Source organism: Cricetulus griseus, chromosome 6 (genome assembly GCF_003668045.3).
Source record: "Cricetulus griseus strain 17A/GY chromosome 6, alternate assembly CriGri-PICRH-1.0, whole genome shotgun sequence".
In the NCBI taxonomy this organism is placed as follows: Eukaryota; Metazoa; Chordata; class Mammalia; order Rodentia; family Cricetidae; genus Cricetulus; species Cricetulus griseus.
The window spans coordinates 4614686-4632891 of record NC_048599.1 but is presented as its reverse complement, the minus strand read 5'-3'; the positions used below and the strand labels follow the sequence as shown (position 1 = coordinate 4632891).

General features: G+C 49.5%; 2 protein-coding genes across 3 annotated transcripts; one reads left to right on the top strand and one right to left on the bottom strand.

Moving 5' to 3' along the window:
* The first annotated feature begins 4517 nt into the window (after window positions 1-4517).
* Tubb1 (tubulin beta 1 class VI) lies at window positions 4518-13479 on the top strand. Of its 2 annotated transcripts, XM_035446378.1 has the most exons (5): window positions 4518-4574; window positions 10033-10141; window positions 10602-10712; window positions 10821-10913; window positions 11520-13479. In XM_035446378.1, the coding sequence occupies exons 1-5, from the start codon at window positions 4518-4520 to the stop codon at window positions 11906-11908; spliced, it is 759 nt and encodes a 252-aa protein (XP_035302269.1). In that variant the 3' UTR covers window positions 11909-13479. The 2 variants fall into 2 exon arrangements, with proteins under 2 accessions (XP_035302269.1, XP_027275655.1); XM_027419854.2 differs by having other exon boundaries at window positions 10821-13479.
* A 1498-nt stretch (window positions 13480-14977) lies between these two features.
* Window positions 14978-17796, bottom strand: Atp5f1e (ATP synthase F1 subunit epsilon). The gene is made up of 3 exons (XM_027419855.2): window positions 17638-17796; window positions 16386-16512; window positions 14978-15139 (listed from the first exon to the last, which is right to left on the bottom strand). Exons 1-2 carry the CDS (start codon window positions 17667-17669, stop codon window positions 16389-16391), a joined length of 156 nt encoding a protein of 51 aa, XP_027275656.1. The 5' UTR covers window positions 17670-17796; the 3' UTR covers window positions 14978-15139; window positions 16386-16388.
* Between the last annotated feature and the right edge of the window lie 410 nt (window positions 17797-18206).

Here is an 18206-nt window from a genome sequence, read left to right as displayed (position 1 = left end):
TAGAAAAACTCATGAGGGGAAGCAGGGTGCAGAGCGGAGCTCAGCTCATCAGAGGGGCTGCCCACACCCGATGAGTCACTCATAATGGTCTCTCGGATGTCATTTTCTTGCTAAGACATCAGGAAAATGTTCTGCTCCTGAATTGAAAGCAAACACTGTAATTCAACAGTCTTTTCTTGAGTTATTCAAGGACCATAAACGCATCCGAAGTGGAGGATCGCGGTGGATGAAACCCATGAACGCTAAGAGCACTGTTTCGCTCCATATTCAATTTCATTTGCCGAGTGGGAGTCAGGAGTCCCATCTGACCCCAGGGGACAGCTCCTGGGGGGGAAGTCTGAAAGCGGCTGATTGGGGGCTTCTGTGTGACACTGGCGTTTTCTTATCTCCTTGGTTCCATTCCCATAATAGACCCCAGAGTCATCCAGGAAAAGGCTTGCTACAACCATTTTCTTGTGGCCTGCTGATTGTGACAGCCTGAAGGGGAAGGTGTTGCCTGGGAAGGGCTGACTGTCCCTGTTTAGGAATCTCAGTGCCTCTGCTTGCTGTCCCACCTTGAATGCTAAAAAGATCCCCTGCTTCTTCCCTGTGTGACCCCCACAGCAACATCAGGTAAAGCTATGCACTTGAATTCAGCCATTGCTAACCTGCCCTTGCCATATCCCTTCCCAGGGGCCAGAGAATGACTTTGTCATTCATCACAGAGGGCCACCCTTTATCACTTGCTACAGTTCAGGGCTAAGGGGTCACTTTCAGACTGGCAAGAGCTGAGACCTGAGGGTGATGCTGTCCTCTCTGGGGACACTGCTCATCTGCATCTTGAACAGGGCAGTTGTCACATAATCACCCCATGACTGGCATATAACAAAGTGGCAATGGAAAGCTGTCTTCCTGGGGGACCAGGCACCCTCCTGCACAAGGAGTCGATGTAAGACACTATGATCTTCGAAAGTTCTATGTGTGTGTTCCTATCCCTGGCAGTGTAACTCAGCACTCTTGACCCCCGAGCATCAGGGATGGCCAGGAGGCGGCATCCACCGGGGGTATCCACTCCGACAGCTGCATCCCGACCTCCATGGACACCTCAGAGGTGTCGAGGTCAATCTCACTGCACTAACTTCTCCAGTGAGACTTGTGACTTTGAGACAGTTAATCTCCTTCCTGGCCAGGAAGGAGACGGCCCCTCTCAGGGGCTCCCTGGGTAGCTGCCAGCCCTCTCCTGCCCGGCATCTTCCCTTTCCCTGGCCTCCCTACAGCCCAGCATCCAAAGCTGAGCACTGGGCCGAGACTGAATAAACACTGCTGATGATACAGGAACGAAGCAAACAAGACCTCTCTTTTTGCCAACTGCCCCATTAACAGAAAAGCCTTTTAAGGGACCATCTGGAAGCCAGGCTTTCCCCTCCCTAAGCAAACCGAGATGACCAAGAGGAGTGTGCTCAAGAGAGGGCCGCTCAAGGGGTACCCAAGCACACTGGGTCCTGGTCATACAGTGAAGAATGAACACAGGGAGATCAAAAAGGGTTGTTGGAGCCAGCCCTGAGGTCCACACAGCAAGGCAGCCACATGGACCCCTTTCAAGGCTCCTGCTCAGAGGCCAGGGCCACCACGGACATGACTTCCCACAATAGCTCACTGTGGCTGGCTGTTCCCCACCCAGCTGCGCCCGATAGCCAAGTTTCTTGGAACACTTTCCACTTTCAGCTTAGACCACCTCTCAGCGGGTGGAGGAAAGCAGCCTTGAGCACAGTGTTTCTGCATACCATGACAAGGGCGCACTCCTGAATGAACACATTATGGGCTTTAAGGAAACCTGCCATTCTCAGACGGGCTGCTCAAACCCACCCAGCTGTTCGTGATCACTCGGCAAACACTGTCGAGCTGTTGTGTATCCAACAACATGGGGTCTCAAAGCTGATATGAGACCAGCAGCCCCTGGCTGGTCAGACGATAAGGAGTGCATCTGAGTAAAGCATTTGAGTAATTAGCAAACAGCTGTCCATGGCCACTGCACACTTCTAGTCCTAAGGATGTGAGAGCCTTGGAGGGCAAAGCAGCTGCCTCAGCCATCAGGCTCCCAAAGACAAGGGAGCCATTAAGAGAGAAGAAAGAGAGCGGCTAGGGGGTGTGCTGGCTTCTGAATAGACCCTCTATGCACACGTATTTAATGAACTATATTTTTAGGTTGATTTTGTGATGGGGGACACAGCCACAGGACATGTGTGGACATGTGGACATGTGGACACCGGAGGACAATCTGTGGGAGCTGGCTCTGTCCTCCTAGCATTTGAGGCCCTGGGGATTGAGTTCAATTGTTGATCTTCATGGACGGAGCCTTCGACTGCCCATCCACCTCCCTGGCTCTTATGCCTTTTGAGACAGGATCTCACTATGTGACAGCCCAGGCTGCTCAGCCTCTAACTTGTGGTAACCCTCCTGCTTTAACTTCCCCAGTCGATGGGATGACAAGGTGTGTGTCAACACACCAAACTTGTGTGCAATTTTTCTTTCATTTCCCCCTTTTCATGTGTATGTGTATGGGGGGGGGTGCATTTGTGTGTTTGCCTGTTTTCCTGTGCATGGGTGCACATGTGTGTACATGCATGTGGAGGCCTGGTTCTAATTTCAGGAACCTTTCTCTATTGTTCTACCTTATTGTTTGAGACAGGGTCTCTCAGTCTAACCCAGAGTTTACCAGTCGATCTGGCCTTCCTAGCCAGCTTGCTCTGGAATTACAAAGATGGAATTTCCACACCCACTTAGACTTCCATGAAGTCTGGGGATGTGAGCTCTGGTCCTCTTGTGTACCTAACTGTAACTGCTGAACAGTCTGAACAGTCTCCCAATCCCCCATGATTGTTAATGTGTGAAAGACACTGAGAAACACATATGCACTTTTACCTCCCAAGTTTGCACGTTCTCCTTATCTCTGGGGAGTGGAGAGGGCAGATTGAGACAGGAACGTCTGAGAATCGTGTGGCCGTTCACACTGTGAAGCAGGCTCCGGGGCTGTAGGAGTGAAGCTTGCACTGGCTTTGCAGAGAGCCCTGTCTTCAGCATTGTCTTATGGGTTTGCTCAGCACCCCGCACATTGTCACTTGAGTGGTCGGCTCTGTATGTGCTCCCTGGTGGAGTGTCTCCTGCCACTCACGGACCGCTACACCACAGTCAAAGCCAAGACAGGATGCGGACGTGATATTCCTTCCCATACTCACAGTCCACATTTGGATTTTGTTGGCAAAGCCCAAGTTCTCCCACCACAGTTCTCTGTCTGTGAGCTGTGGGATTCCTCTGGGGATGGGCACCTTGGTCAGAATGTAGAGCTGTGTACTTGACCTGGCCCTCTAGACAAGGTCTTTCCCAGGCTTCTCCTTGGCCCAGAGCCCAGGCCTCTCCATGGGCTGATTTAAATCCTGTGGAAGGGGCTATTGTCCTGTGTCTCCCTCATGAGTTGCCGTCCTGTGCACTGGGAGCCCTGTCGAGCTTAAAGCAAGTTCCTCAGAGATACCCCTGCACAGGCCCTTGGTTTATCCCCATCAATGTCACTGCTCTAAAGTAGGCAGGCAGCAGGCCATGAATGTCTAGCCTTAAATCCAGCATCCTCGTCCCTTGGGTCCACACCCTATGAGATGGCTTCTTGGGTGTGTCACAGCATCAGGTTCCTGAGGGTCTATCTCTGGAAAACAAACGATTTTGAGACTAGGTAGCCCTGGCTGGCCTTGAACTCACTATGTAGCCAAGGATGATCCTCTTGCCTCCACTTCCATGTGCTAGGATTATAGACAAGCACCACAACGCCTGGCTTATGCGGGGCTGGGGATCTATCCTGGTGCTTTATGTACACCAGGCAAGCCCTCTACCAAACTGACCCACAGCCCAGCTCTGTATTTTCTCTCTTAATGGTGACACATTCCTGTTTAGAAGATTTATTTTACTTGTAACTGTGTGTGCATGTGTGTGTGTGTCTGGGGAGAAGGGATATGTGCACACGAAAGTGCAAATGCCCCCAGAAGCTGAAGCTTGGATTCTCCGGAGCTGGAGTTGCAAGTAGTTGAGAGCTGTCTGACCTGGGTGCTGGGAACCAAACTCCAGTCCTCGCAAGAGCAGAACTCGCTCTCAACTGCCGAGCCTTCTCTCTAGCCCTGTTCAGCCATCACCCATGGATGTCACCCATAACTCATGGATGACAGTGACATCACCATGGCCCTGTTGAGACCAGGCCTGTGAGAGGGGCCAGCTCTGGGTTCCACACAGAGGAAGCCTCAGTCAGACTCATATCTAGGAAATGACTGGGCAGAGCTCAGGACAGACAAGCACCCCTCTTACCATGACTGTGGAAAACAGGGGAGTCCTAGGGTGGGGCCTTCAGCCAGACACATCCTTAGGCCAATTGGGAGAGCAGCTGGGTGGGCTGGTCCCACTGGGGCCATGAAAGAAACTGCAAGGCCCAGCTCACACTGACAGTTCAGGTTCTCCCAGACTCTGAGACCTAACTAATCCTTGGGTTCAAGGCTAGGATGCGAGAAATCGTGCACATTCAGATTGGCCAGTGTGGCAACCAGATCGGAGCCAAGGTAGGTAACGCCGGAGCAGTTTGTCACAGGTGGCAGCCAAGCCACAGATGCCCAGGTTCCGGGCAGGAGAAGGCCTTACTAAACACTTGCTAAATAGACAGTTTATTAAACAAGGTCTTTTAGCAAAACCATTAGAGTTAGAGTGTTAATTAATGTTAATTTTGCCTGTAATTATGTGGAAATGGGTACAGGAGCCATTTTGCTTTCAGCATTTTAAAAATGAGCTTTCCACATCTAAAGCCAGTAATTTGTTTCAAGAGTTTTCTGAAGCTTTTTGGAATCTTTAATTTAAATTGTGTTTATTATAATTTGTGTGTGTGTGTATGTGTGTGGTATGTGTGATATGTGTGTCTGATGTGTGTGTGTGTGTGTGTGTCTGATGTGTGTGTGTGTGTGTGTGTGGTGTGTGTTTATGTGTATTTGTGTGGTATGTATGTGTGTGTGTGTGTGTGGTATGTATGTGTGTGGTATGTATGTGTATGTGTGTGCAGGCATGGTGCTCCAACATGCATGTAGATGTCAGAGGACAGTTTTCTCAGTTGCTCCTCTCCTTCCACTGTGGCCCCAAGATCAAATTCAGGTCATTAGGTTTGACAGCCAGCTCATTTACCTGGTGAGCCTTCTACAAAGTAGTACTTTAAAATGTTCTTTAAAAAAAATGAATTGTTTATTTGGAAGGGTGGGTGTATGGTGCTGTGCCCCTGTGATGGCCAGAGCACAGCCAGCTGGAGCCGGTTCTCCCTTTTTGTCAGGGGGGTCTTTAATCTTGGTGTCAAGACTCATCATCCTGCTGAGCCACCTGGCCAGCCTTCCTGGAAGGGTCTCTGTTTATGTTAACACCATTGTGCCTTCCACCTCCAGAATGTCCTTTCCAAAATTCATCCTTCAGCAACTTTAAAATTTAATTAATTAATTAGTTTAATTTGGATTTTCAAGACAGGGTTTCTCTGTATAGCCTTGGTTGTCCTGGAACTCACTCTGTAGACAAGGCTGGATTCAAACTGAGAGAATCACCTGCCTCTGCCTCCTGAGTGCTGGGATTAAAGGTGTGCCACTATGGCCTGGATTATTCTTAGGCAATTCTGTGCATGTATATATTGATCAGCTCCACCCTACCTACCTATTACTGTCACTAGACACTCTAATACAGCCATCTCCTCCTCCTCTTCCTCTCTCTCTCTCTCTCTCTCTCTCTCTCTCTCTCTCTCTCTCACACACACACACACACACACACACACACACACACACAGTTTTATACCCACTGAGTTGAGTCAGTGCTGTTTGCTGGGCTGCTAATGAATCTTGGCTTGATTTCCTACAGGTAATCATACATTCTGGAAATTTTAGTGCAATGGTCATGCTATGTCTGGAAGACATTCTCCCAGTTCCCTTTTCCACCCTCTGGCTCTTACATTTCTTTCTGCCCCTTCTTCCTCAATGTTCTCTGAGTTGTCGTGGGTAGGGTGGGATCTATGATTATGTTTCAAAGAAAAATTAGTGTGCAATGGAAGATTAAAGAGGCAACCACAGAGATGAGTAATTAAAACATTCTGGTATGTAAATGAGTTTTCCTCTCAACCCTTCCTTCCTCCTGTTGCCATTCTGAGTGAGGCTCTTGACTCCCTGGGGACACCAGGAAGGCAGGCTCCAGAGGTCAGGATTGACCTCACTTTAAGACCAACAACAGATCTGCAGCACCAACGGAGAGAGCTCCCTGTTACTTTGGAATTACTTTCATGTGTATAATTTATGGGCTTAAAAACACCGCCAAGAAAGACAGTGTTTCTTCATAGCAGTACCACTATCAATAGGCAAAGGGTGGGACCACCAAGATGGCCCAGTGGGTAGAGATGCTTGCTGCCGAGCCTAAGGACTTGAGTTCAGTCAACACCCATGTGGTGAAAAGAGAGAACATCTCTACAAGCCACACTCCACTGTGTGCTATGGCACGTGTGTGCTGCTCCCCCCACCAAAACACACAAATAAATACATATATAAAGTGCATTGTAAAAGTGGGGGGACCCAAATATCTACAGGAATCCACCTGAGTTAAGAGTAGATGAACCTGGTGTGTTCTATTCATTATTCTACCATTTTAATAGAATGAAATCTTACAGAGCTTTAAAAAGAAATTCAAAAGCTTTTGGATGTGGTAAGATGGATGCTGTGAAGTTTTTCCTACTTTGTCATTTTTTTTTTTGCACACAAATTCAGCAGCACTGAGTATACTGTGTAGCCCACCTTCAAAATACCTTTCTCAAACAAACAAACAAACAAACAAAAACAACAAAAAATCTTTCAGCTTACAAAATGGAAACTCCTCTTCTGTCACTCCCTTCCCTGTCAGCCGCCACTCCACCCCAGGTCCTTGTGTGTGTCTGCCCTTCTTGACACCTGGAGTAGATCCATGTGATAGTAGGATTGGGTCCCCTTCATTTTGAGCTGAGCAAGACCCTACTGTGTGTATGGACCACGTGGTGTTTATCCGAGGGATGGGCGTTGGGTGTCTGCTGTATGGACGCAGCTGTGGAAAACTGATTTTTCTGATTTTCTCTATCTCCCTTCACCTTTTTACTCAGCTCTGTATTGTATCTTGAGTATCTTCCTCCACTCCCGCCTACCTATCCCTTTTGTTCCCCTCGCCAGTTTCACGTCGGCTTTATCTTATGTATACATTCATGCTTTTATATGACTATATAAACTCCAAGACACATGGATGAGAGAAAACGCGTAAGATTTGTCTTTTGGAGACTGGTTTAGTCCTCCTGATATAATGGTCTCCAATCTCTACCATTTTCTAGAAAATGACAAAACTTTGTTTCTTTGTGGCTGAAAAAAAAAATAATCCCAGTGTACATAGTTACATTTGCTTTAATCCAGCACTTTCCTCAGGGACTGTCAATTTGGTTCCATTTCTTAGCTGCTGTGAACAGTGTCCCACAGTCTACAAGGATGTGCACATGTCTGTGTGTTGTGTTGACTCGGAGGCCTCCGAGTGAAGGAACACCTAGGAAAGCTAGAGCTGGGTTGCCTTTAACCGAAGGCCTTGGAGCCCTGAGGCAAACACTACCAAGGCCTGACAAACATCAATCATGCTCACATGCCTCAAGAATCAGACCTTCATAACGAACAGAGAAGCGGGGTGGGGAGGAGTCAGGGAGTCGGCTCTGACCTTAGATGATAAGGTGGAGAGAGGCCCTGGGAGGAAGTGAGGGGAAGGATAGGCTCATCAGCTGGAGCTGCCTTCGGGATTGTGCCATCTGGTGGCTGGAGTCCTGGCCATGACTTCTTGTCGGGCCTATATGAATGTTAAGAAACATTCTAGAGTAGACACCCACAGCTGAGCACTGAGCAGTACTCCTGGATTCCAATGGTAGAGAGGGAGGAGGGAAGACCATGCTGGGGACACCACAGACACAGCTGAGCTGAGCAAGTGAGAGCTCACGGACAGCTGGGGAACCAACGTTGGACTGAGCCAGTTGCAAGGCCTGGGCAGTCTATGGGATCTCTGACAGTGGAACCAGTGTTTATCCCTAGTGTACAAATGGACTTTGGGAGCCCACTCCCTGTGGAGGAATACTCTCTCAGCTCAGATACACGGAGGAGGGCCTAGGCCCGCCCCAAAATGATGTGACAGACTTTGACGAACCCCCATGGAAGGCCTCACCCTCCCTGGGTAGTGGATGCGAGGTGAGATGGCGGGGTCTGTGGGGAGCATGGGAGGATGATAGGGAGAGGGAACTAGGATTGATACGTAATATAAGTATATATATATATATATATATATATATCAATCACACACACACACACACACACACACACACACACACACGTATATACACATTCTAGCCTGAAGAGATGGCTTAACTGGTGAAGTTCACCCGTTTAGATCCCAAACACCCCCGTGTGTAAAATCCCAGGCTCCGGGGAGGCAGAGGCAGGCAGCTTCTTGGAGCCTGATCAAAACCAATGAGCTCCAATTCAGTGAACAGCCCTGTCTTTAAAAGTAAGGTCAAGAGTGAGGGAGCCACCAGACCTCTGCCCTTCACATACATGTCCAAGCAGGTCCACGTGGCCCCCAGGCACACGCATGCGCTCTCATGAACACATGCGCACAGCCCTAAGACACATTTCGCCTGCACTTCTTCACTTCCTCTCCCACTCATCATTAAGAGTGTGGCCGGGGCGGAGGAGCCGCTGACAAAGTAGGCTTGGGAAAACAAATACCCTTGGAGATTTGGGCTCAAGGGAAGGTGTTTTTATTGCGCTTTAATATGAGAGCTCTTCAGAATGGCCTAATGAGACCGTCCCAGTAATAAATACATGACCTTCCCTGTGTTATAAATGCTGTGGCCTGGCAAAGGTGCTTGCCGCCAAGCCTGATGGCCTGAGTTCAATCCCCAGGGCCCACACAGTAGAGAAAATTGACTACTACTGATTGCTTTTGCACACACTAACAAACATACATGCACAATGAATGAATGAATGAATGAAAGTAACAAAGTGCTTTTCTCAGCAGGGTGTGATGGTGCACACCTCTAATCCCAGCACTTAGGAGGCAAAGGCAGGCAGATCTCTGTGAGTTTGAGGCCAGTCTGGTCTACAGAGAAAGACTGCATCTCAAATGCTGGATGCATGATTGGGAACATAGAATGTTCCAAAGAGTTCCAAGACATCAGCTATGCATAAATCTGAATTGTGAGTATGTCTGGTGGTCAAAGCATGCATTTTGTCAGGTTGTGCAGGAGGGCCCTGGTTACAGGCTTCTGAGGTGGAGTTCATGAAGAAAAAAAAAATCCCCAGAGTGAAAGGAGATGCCATTGTGAAATCAAATAAGAATCCGGTTTGTTTTCATTTCCTGGGATCAGCCCTTCTCCACCTCAGACCAAGACAAGGTGAAATTGGAGCTCTCTCATCTGAAGTGAGATTCTAAAAGGACCAGCTATAACGCACCGGGTTAATAGCAAAATCCAATTTAATGTTTTATGTGTTTGACATTTTGCTTCAGGAGTTCAGATGGCTCTAAACACAGCCTCCATAGCCACACTTAGTGGAGGCAAGAAGAGGAAGGAAGTGTTGGGCTGAGTCAGGCAGCCCCCAGGGCAGCCACACCCTCATGGGAGCCATCCCACCCCTTCTATTATTTTTTTCTTATAACATCTATTTATTCGTTTATTTATTTGTGTGTATGCGTGTGTGTGTGTGTGTGTGTGTGTGTGTGTGTGTGTGTGTGTGTGTGTGTGTGCATGTAAGAGAGAGCACACATGATACGGTATGCACATGGTAGTCAGAGGAAAATTGTAGTAGTTAGCTCTCTCCTTCTACCAGGTGGGGTCCCAGGGTTTGAACTCAGGTCGTCAGGCTTGGTGGCAAGCCCCTTTAGTGGCTGACCTGCTGAGTGCTCCCCAATGGCTCTTCCTTCCCGGGGTTTCAGAACGGATTTCTCTCCTGTTCGCAGTTCTGGGAGGTGATTGGAGAGGAACACGGCATTGACTGTGCCGGGAGCAACAGCGCGGCCTCAGCGCTGCAGCTGGAGAGGATCAACGTGTACTACAACGAAGCCTACGGTAGGGCTGGCTGCTGGGTCAGCAGCAGCAGGCACAGAAAATGACCCCCGAGTGAAAGAGTAAAGTCCCAACCTGGAACTGGTGACAGGCCAGGCTGCAGAGTCTGCATAGCGGGTGCCTCACTCCCGTGCAAGGGGCAGAACGGGATGCAGTCACCATGCTAGCCTGTCATTCCCTCAGGAAGGGTGAGAACCCTTGTTCTTGGAGAAGCAATGAATCAAACTCACAGTAATGAGACAAGCGGAGTTTTAAAAGGGTGTTTCTACAGATCTGTGTCTTGGTAGTCTGGGTCAGGTATGACCAGGTATAGATATTAAAATCTTGTCTGCCTACCGAAGGCCACCTTCTAGAATACTCATGGTCTTTGGATCAGTGTCGCAAGGATCCATTTTGAGGACACATCAACTTTTTTTAAAAAAAGCAACGAAATGCTGAACCGAGCCTATTAATCTCCCCCCAGGCAAGAAGTATGTGCCCCGAGCCGTCCTTGTGGACCTGGAACCCGGGACAATGGACAGCATCCGCTCCAGCAGACTGGGAGCCCTCTTCCAACCGGACAGCTTTGTTCACGGTAGGCTTCCCCCCCCCCGCCCCCCAGAAGCTTCTACGGGGAGAGCCGAGGATGCCTTCTGGTGGTTCCCTGCTCACCCGGCCCCTCCCATTCTTCTCCTGGTCACAGGTAACTCAGGAGCTGGTAACAACTGGGCCAAGGGCCACTACACAGAGGGAGCCGAGCTGATCGAGAGCGCCATGGACGTGGTGAGGAGCCAAAGCGAGAGCTGCGACTGCCTGCAGGGTTTCCAGATCGTGCACTCTCTGGGCGGGGGCACTGGCTCCGGCATGGGCACCTTGCTCATGAACAAGATCAGGGAGGAATACCCAGACCGGATCCTGAATTCCTTTAGCGTCATGCCGTCCCCCAAGGTGTCGGACACGGTGGTCGAGCCCTACAACGCCGTGCTGTCCATCCACCAGCTGATCCAGAACGCAGACGCCTCTTTCTGCATCGACAACGAGGCCCTCTATGACATCTGCTTCCGCACCCTGAGGCTGACGACGCCCACCTACGGGGATCTCAACCACCTGGTGTCGCTGACCATGAGTGGCATCACTACCTCACTGCGCTTCCCGGGCCAGCTCAACGCAGACCTGCGCAAGCTGGCCGTGAACATGGTGCCCTTCCCTCGCCTCCACTTCTTCATGCCTGGCTTCGCTCCACTCACGGCCCAGGGCAGCCAGCAGTACCGAGCCCTCTCGGTGGCTGAGCTCACCCAACAGATGTTTGATGCTCGCAACATCATGGCTGCTTGTGACCCTCGCCGCGGCCGCTACCTGACCGTGGCCTGCATCTTCCGGGGCAAGATGTCCACTAAGGAAGTAGACCAGCAGCTGCTCTCTGTGCAGACAAGAAACAGCAACTGCTTCGTGGAATGGATTCCCAACAATGTCAAGGTGGCCGTGTGCGACATCCCACCCCGGGGGCTGAACATGGCGGCTACCTTCCTGGGTAACAATACAGCCATCCAGGAGCTCTTCACCAGGGTCTCGGAGCACTTCTCAGCCATGTTCAGAAGGAAGGCTTTCGTGCACTGGTACACCAGCGAAGGCATGGACATAGGTGAATTTGGGGAAGCCGAGAGTGACATCCATGACCTGGTGTCTGAGTACCAACAATTTCAAGATGTCAAAGCAGGGCTGGACGGCAGTGAAGAGGGCAGGGAGGAGGAGGAGGAGGCAGAGATGGAGGCAGAAGATACTCAACAGTAGCCAGGAGAGAAGCTATAGGGCAGCCATTTCCAGAAATCTCTCTAAGATCTGTGGCTGTCCTGAAGCCCTGGGAGCCCGCCCTCACCTTGGCACAGCCAAAGGGGTGGGCCTATGGGCATATGTGGTGGTAATGGCTGTCCATAGTTACTAGCTAGGGCTTAACAGCCAATGCATGGTTTTTCTTTTTTCTTTTTCTTCTTCTTAAATAGCAAGTGAATTTACTGTAGTGAGCCCCATTTACTTTTGACTAACTGTAGGTAGGCATCCGGATGAAGTGTATGAGTTTGCCAGGAGTCCTTTGCAGCAGCTGGGCCCTCTTCAACCCTTTGGCGGCATTGGTGGGTACCCAATAACTAGGGCAGCTAAGATGCCTCACTGAGTCCTCTTTAACAAAGCCAGCAAAGCCAGGTGTCTGAAGAGTGTGGGAGGCTCAGGGCCAAGGCAAGTGTGAGTCCGCCTCCATGATTGCACTGTGTAGACCTTATGTACCGTTTGACAGGCTGACTGGAAAAAGACAAAGGGAAGCCATGTCTCTCCTCTCAGCTCCCACCGTCCAAAAGACTAGCAAAAGCAAAGCATTTCAGTCCTCGGACCTTTGTTTCCCAGTAACGGGCTTCCAACATATTTCTCTGGGTTTTAAGTTTCTTATTAGCACTAGATGCCAATAGTTCACTAATGAGGGTCCTTGGTTTTTCTCTTAAAGGCTGTTTGTAGATGCCCTTTTCATTTTCCCTCAGCAATCACCCCTGAAGCTCCCTCCCGTACAGCCTCCTCATTCTCTGGGAAAGGGCTTGGCATGCTCAGCAACCATTTGAATGCAGGAGCGTAGCTGCAATGCCGCAGTGTCCTCCTTGGTGACAGAGGACATGGTCTCATTAGGGAACTTTTAGTTTAGATTAATTTGCAAAGGCTGCCATGGCTGACAGAGCTTTAACCATTGCACGGTTGCAGCCTCGCATCCCAACAGGACTGAACACACAGGAGACAAATCATCCATCCGCAGCCTCCTAGGTCTGAGGTGCATGGGTCTTTCTTTAATGGCCTGCTGGAGTCCTTGAGGGTCTCTGTGACCTCTCCAAAGGGAGTTATTTGCATGAAACTGGCTTCTAGTGTCTGGGTTTGTCCCTGAGGGACAAACTAGGGATGGAACCCAGGGCTTTGGGGTATGCTAGGCAGTGCTTTGTCACCAGCTACTCCCTCGGACCTTTTTACAATCAATAATAAAGTGGTGGGTGGATGGAGCTGTCTTCATATATGCACTGTGAGGAAATAATTACAACTCATATCTAGAGAAAAATCAGGCCCCATTATTGGTGTGACTGGCCAGGCTCATATATATATATATAGTATTTTAAATGCTTTCCACATTTGTATAAACTGAGAAGCATTAGCATGAGATCTGTGCCTCTCCACTCTTGGATGCTAACCGAGCTGCACGCTTACCTGGGTACTTTCATTCTGAACCTCAAAAGGCAATTACACAGATGCAAGAAAGAGACTCACATTCTTTCTAAAATGTTCATGACTGAAGACTTGTTCACTAATAATCATTAAAGTGCAAATAAATCCCATTTTAAATGACTAAACCATCGTGTCTCTGACTTAGCAAACTCCTTTTCTTGGGAGTCTGACCATTCAGACTGATGTGTCTCACCTCCTAACTGTTCTAATGGCACAAGTGGACTAAACCACCAACTGACTAAAAGCCCAGGGATACTTGGTCCCTTCAGTGTTATGGTTGCCATGGATACACTGGTGTAGCTGAAACCAACAGAGTCCTAAGATTTCAAAGATCCCTTTGCTCTGTCTCACGGCGCCACTGGTTAGTAACAGGCCAATAGTAGCTGGCTGAGGACCTCATTACTTGACAAGCTGTCCTGTGTCACCCTGAGGTGCTGGCCTGTGTTTATTTCATCCCAGTGTTGACTCTTTAATCTTATTAGATCAGAGTCTCAGAACTTTTGATGGACTGTCAATTCTCAGACTCTCAGAATCTTTGATGGACTGTCAACTCTTATTTGGTAACTTTAACCCAGTGGTTCCCCTACTAAGTGATTTCCAAAGCTGGAAATCCTTTAGCCCTTTGCTTATTAGTTATCATAGTTGTCCTATGGCCTGTGAGTCAGCTGTTTCCATTCCTGGTAATGGGAGATGCTTCTTGGGACATCAATCTTGGAGAAGGTGGTATGGAGTTGCAACTTCCTAACAACAGAACTTCAACCCCAGGCAGATTCTAGTGCTCCTACCCTTTCAGAGACACTACTGTCCCATTAAATCTGCTCTCTCTCCTTGAGCACCCTGTGCAGAGAATCTAATAAAACCCATAGGTCAAGTGTATTGAGGACATGGAGCAGCCCCCAGGAGCCAAGAGCAAAGATGCTTTCGTTGTCTTCAGCCTCATGTGAGCTGAAGCATGGATCGTGGTTGCTTTTCTGCTCTCCAGAAAGTTACAAGCAGTGGCTCTACTTACAGCCAAGAGTGTCCATGTTATAATAAAGTCAAAAACAAATCACTTTGTTCCTAAACATTTAAGTAAAAAATGAATGGCCATTCAAATATCATCAGACTGTCCTATTTACTGCGCCCAGACTGGTTAAGAATCACAGGTTTTAATTGCATCAACACAGGACACAAGGTATTGACTGGCTCTGCCTCATTGCCGGTGAGAAATGCACCCAGAAAATAATAAAAGGTGAAAGGCATTTTGTCTAGATAAAGTCTAATGTTAATGGCTCCTCTCAACAGTTGTGTGTGAACCAAGATGAGGTATACAATTTGTTCCTCTAATGTGTGTTCTAATTGTTTTCATTTGGGTTAGGGATTAATCGGAACCACCTAGAGCCACAGCTTTAATGTGAATTCAATTCAGAGACTAGACACAACACAACCTCCATGACAGTGTCAAATTTTCATCAATTATGCCACGACAAACATATACTTGGATACATTTAAGCAGTGGTTCCTTCCAGTAGCCCCACTGGTCATCGGATCTAAGCCTCCCAGCCTTCAGAGAAACCCTGGTTCACATGGTCACACTCAACACCACTGTTACAGAAACCAAACCCAACAGAGAGTGAAGCATGTCAATTTATTCACATCATCAAATTATCAGCAAGACACATGGTCTTGTGCCCAGGAGGTGAGGTTGATTTCAATCTGCCAAAAACATAACAGGTACCCACAGCTCCATCTTCACCTTCAAGGCTCAGCAGTTCATGCTTCAGTCAGGGTCTAGGAAGAAAAAAGAAAATGCAACAGTTTCTAGTTTGCTGTGTCTTCTTCATGTCCACCATGAACAAGAGAACCTACTTGCATCAGCAATCATAAGCCTGGGCTGCCTGTGAGCACACAGCCTGCAACAGGCACGTCCTTGAGTAAATCACTTCTACCGTGACAGGAACAGCTTTGTCCTATAGCCCTCTGCCCCCATGCCAGCAGACTGGCATGTTGCAAGACATTAAATAGGGGCCATACTTTGTTTGTAGGAGCCGGACATGCCTCGTTGAGTCCAAGGCTCTGACAAAACCAGAGGAGTCAGTCACAGATGGGCACAGTGTGACTGCAAGAGGGTGAGATGTTCTCACTCAGCTCACTGTGGACAACCAACAGCCCAACATAAAGAGGTTTTATATGCCCAAATTCTGCGATTAGAAAGACCCAAGAAAAGGGGTTCAACTCAAACACTGTACTCCCTGGTTTGTAATAAACTTATTTGCTAAATTCAAGATGAAAATGAAAATTACTTAGGGGGGAGAGTCTCAATCAGGCAAATTGCTCACAGCACAGGCCTTGGAGCACGAGTGCTGGACAGACACCTTGCAGAAGCAAAAGAAATATGAAGAACATCTCTCTGATAATGTGCCACGCTTATCTCTGAAATGACAATGTAAGTAAAGTAGCTGGGAGATCAAATCAGTCTGGAGAACTGCAGTCTGAACTCCCCGCCACAGCACAAGATTGCAACTTTATGTTCCCAACAGGGCTCACCTAGGGCTGGCAGCCCTTCTTGCTTGATAAAACAGCAAGCCCCCACCTGCAGGTGTGCCCGTATGTTCAGGAAGAAGCTATGTGTGAGGGTACCAGCAGCTATGGGGGAGGAACATGCAAGGAACCGCCACTTTTCATGCTCAAGACCCGTTACATAACTCCAATAGCAATTATGAAAGGGGAGCTTCTCCTCCCAATTATTTGATTTTGTGCAGACAGATGAACCAGGTTTAATTAAAATGAGATGGCTTTCTATCTGAGGGTTGCTAACTGCACTGAAAATCAATGTGCCAATTATTCTGCTTGTCAGCCCTGCACAGGGCCATCTTTCATCATGCCAGCAGATGTCTAAGACCAGCGCACTCTAAATCACTGCCGCACTAACCAGGGTCCACAGCCACCAACTAACCGAGAGGCAGTGTCACACTAGAGTGAGCTGTGGTAAGCTCTAAAAACTTGAAGAGGTGACCCCAACAAACCAGAGACTCACCGACTACTCCTTCTTCACCTTCACGATCTTTATGCTGCTCCCAGAAGTCTTCTCAGCGTTGGCCTTGAACTCGGTCTTCAGGGCATCCCTCACTGCCTTCGCACAGATCTGGGAGAACCGGATATAGCTGGCAAAGTGAGAGAGGATGAAAGCCTGGTTACCAACAGTGACACGGTGGTGTCACTGTGTGGGACATCTTGGTTTTCTTCCCTTACTATTAATTTTGGTTACTCACAATGGCAAAATTGGATTGAAAACTGGACAATACCAAAACTAATGATACAAAGGGGACAATGAGAAATGTGACCCCAGGTTAGCTGGTATTTTACTGAGAGGTCGTACCTTTTCAGATTAATTTAAAATGAAGGGTTAAAACAAACAAACAAACAAAAAACAAAAAAAACCCAGTGTAGGAAATAGAGCATTGTGTGAACCCCGCTCCCACATGATTGATTCCCCAGCTCATTTCTGTATGTTTTAATTACATTATTCCACTATTCTTACAGCATACATGTACATATGTGTGTGTGTGTGTATAAACATATATGAAACTTCTGAATTAAAACAGTGCTTTGTAAGGCCAAGTATCTAAAGGCGGTCCTGAAAACATTAGACTTTTGCCTTTTGTCTGTCAATACCTAACAAGGATTCCAAACTGAACTAAAAGTTCTCAGAGAGCATCAAGTACAGCCAAGGGGGCTCAGGCCAGCCAGCCAGCTTCCTGTCTGGTAGACATTGGTCTGTCAACACCTGATTCCAAAAGATGTCACTTTTCACACCTTCTGAAATCAGGGATGGGTGGTGGCTGTTTCTCCTGCTTTAGGATTGAGGTGGGGGGCTGGCACTCGGGGAGCCAGGGGTTTAACTTTTCCTTATGCACCTGCAAAGCAGCAGAATAAACTTGAGACCCGGCCTGCGGGGGCTGGGAGGAGGACGGGAGGTGACCTGACCTGGGCCCACACCGTTTCCCTCCACCAAAGCTCGCCTGACCTCTGTCAGGCCCCAGGCCTCTGACTCGGGGAAGGTCACGGTGGCCCCCGCCGGCCTCTGTGCAGGGGAGGGGAGCCCGCCCAGCCCGGGGGTGCCGTGCACTCGGCCCTCGTGGCGACCACCTCTGCTTGGCGCCCGTGACCCCTGACCCCGCGGAGAGCCTTGTCCACGGCGACGCCATCTTGGCGGGCCGCCGCGTGGCTTGGCCGTCGCGCGCGGGGCTGGCCGTCCGGCCTCCCCAGCGCCGCCCGCCCGGGAATACCTGAGTCCGGCCTGCCGCCAGTACGCCACCATGGTGTCGCGAGCGCGGCGCGTCGGGCAGGACCGCTGGGGGGGCTTTCAGAGTCGCCTCAGCCGGGACCGGCCGCGGGAAGGTCAGGCCTCGGGAGTAGCGGAAGGGGCGGGACGCGCGGACCCGTCAGTCACGGCCCGGAGCCAATCGGGGCGCCGGCCTCGCCCTCCCATTGGCCGAGCGGCTTCCGGAAGCCGCGGGCGCGTGGACACCTGGGAAAGTGAGGCCGCGGCCTCCCGGTCACCTTCCCAGGTGCTGCGGCAGGGGGCGTGGCCCCCGGGGACTGGCAGTCAGGACAGCCAATCGGCAGGCAGGGATGCACGGGGCGGGACGGAGGGCCCCTGACGCTGCTGGCTGTGCGGTGCTGTGGACAGCCACCGAGGACAGCCGTGCTGCAAAGTGAAGATGCGCATGATGCTCAACTGGAGCTTCAGCGTAGCCATCCCTGCGGGCGTGCGACACACCGCTGACACCTAGTAGTGTCCTCCTGACATCTAAAACATGCCTTTAGAGGTCACCTGTCCTTACAAACGTCCAGA

Bases quoted from the DNA above. Each gene is read 5' to 3' on its own strand.
- Tubb1 (XM_027419854.2), top strand. From the start codon at position 4,518: ATGCGAGAAATCGTGCACATTCAGATTGGCCAGTGTGGCAACCAGATC. The intron at 10,142-10,601 runs GTAGGGCTGGCT...ATCTCCCCCCAG, and splicing joins GTACTACAACGAAGCCTACG to GCAAGAAGTATGTGCCCCGA. The intron at 10,713-10,820 runs GTAGGCTTCCCC...TCCTGGTCACAG, and splicing joins ACCGGACAGCTTTGTTCACG to GTAACTCAGGAGCTGGTAAC.
- Atp5f1e (XM_027419855.2), bottom strand. From the start codon at position 17,669: ATGGTGGCGTACTGGCGGCAGGCCGGACTCAG. The intron at 16,513-17,637 runs GTATTCCCGGGC...TCACTTTGCCAG, and splicing joins TGGCGGCAGGCCGGACTCAG to CTATATCCGGTTCTCCCAGA.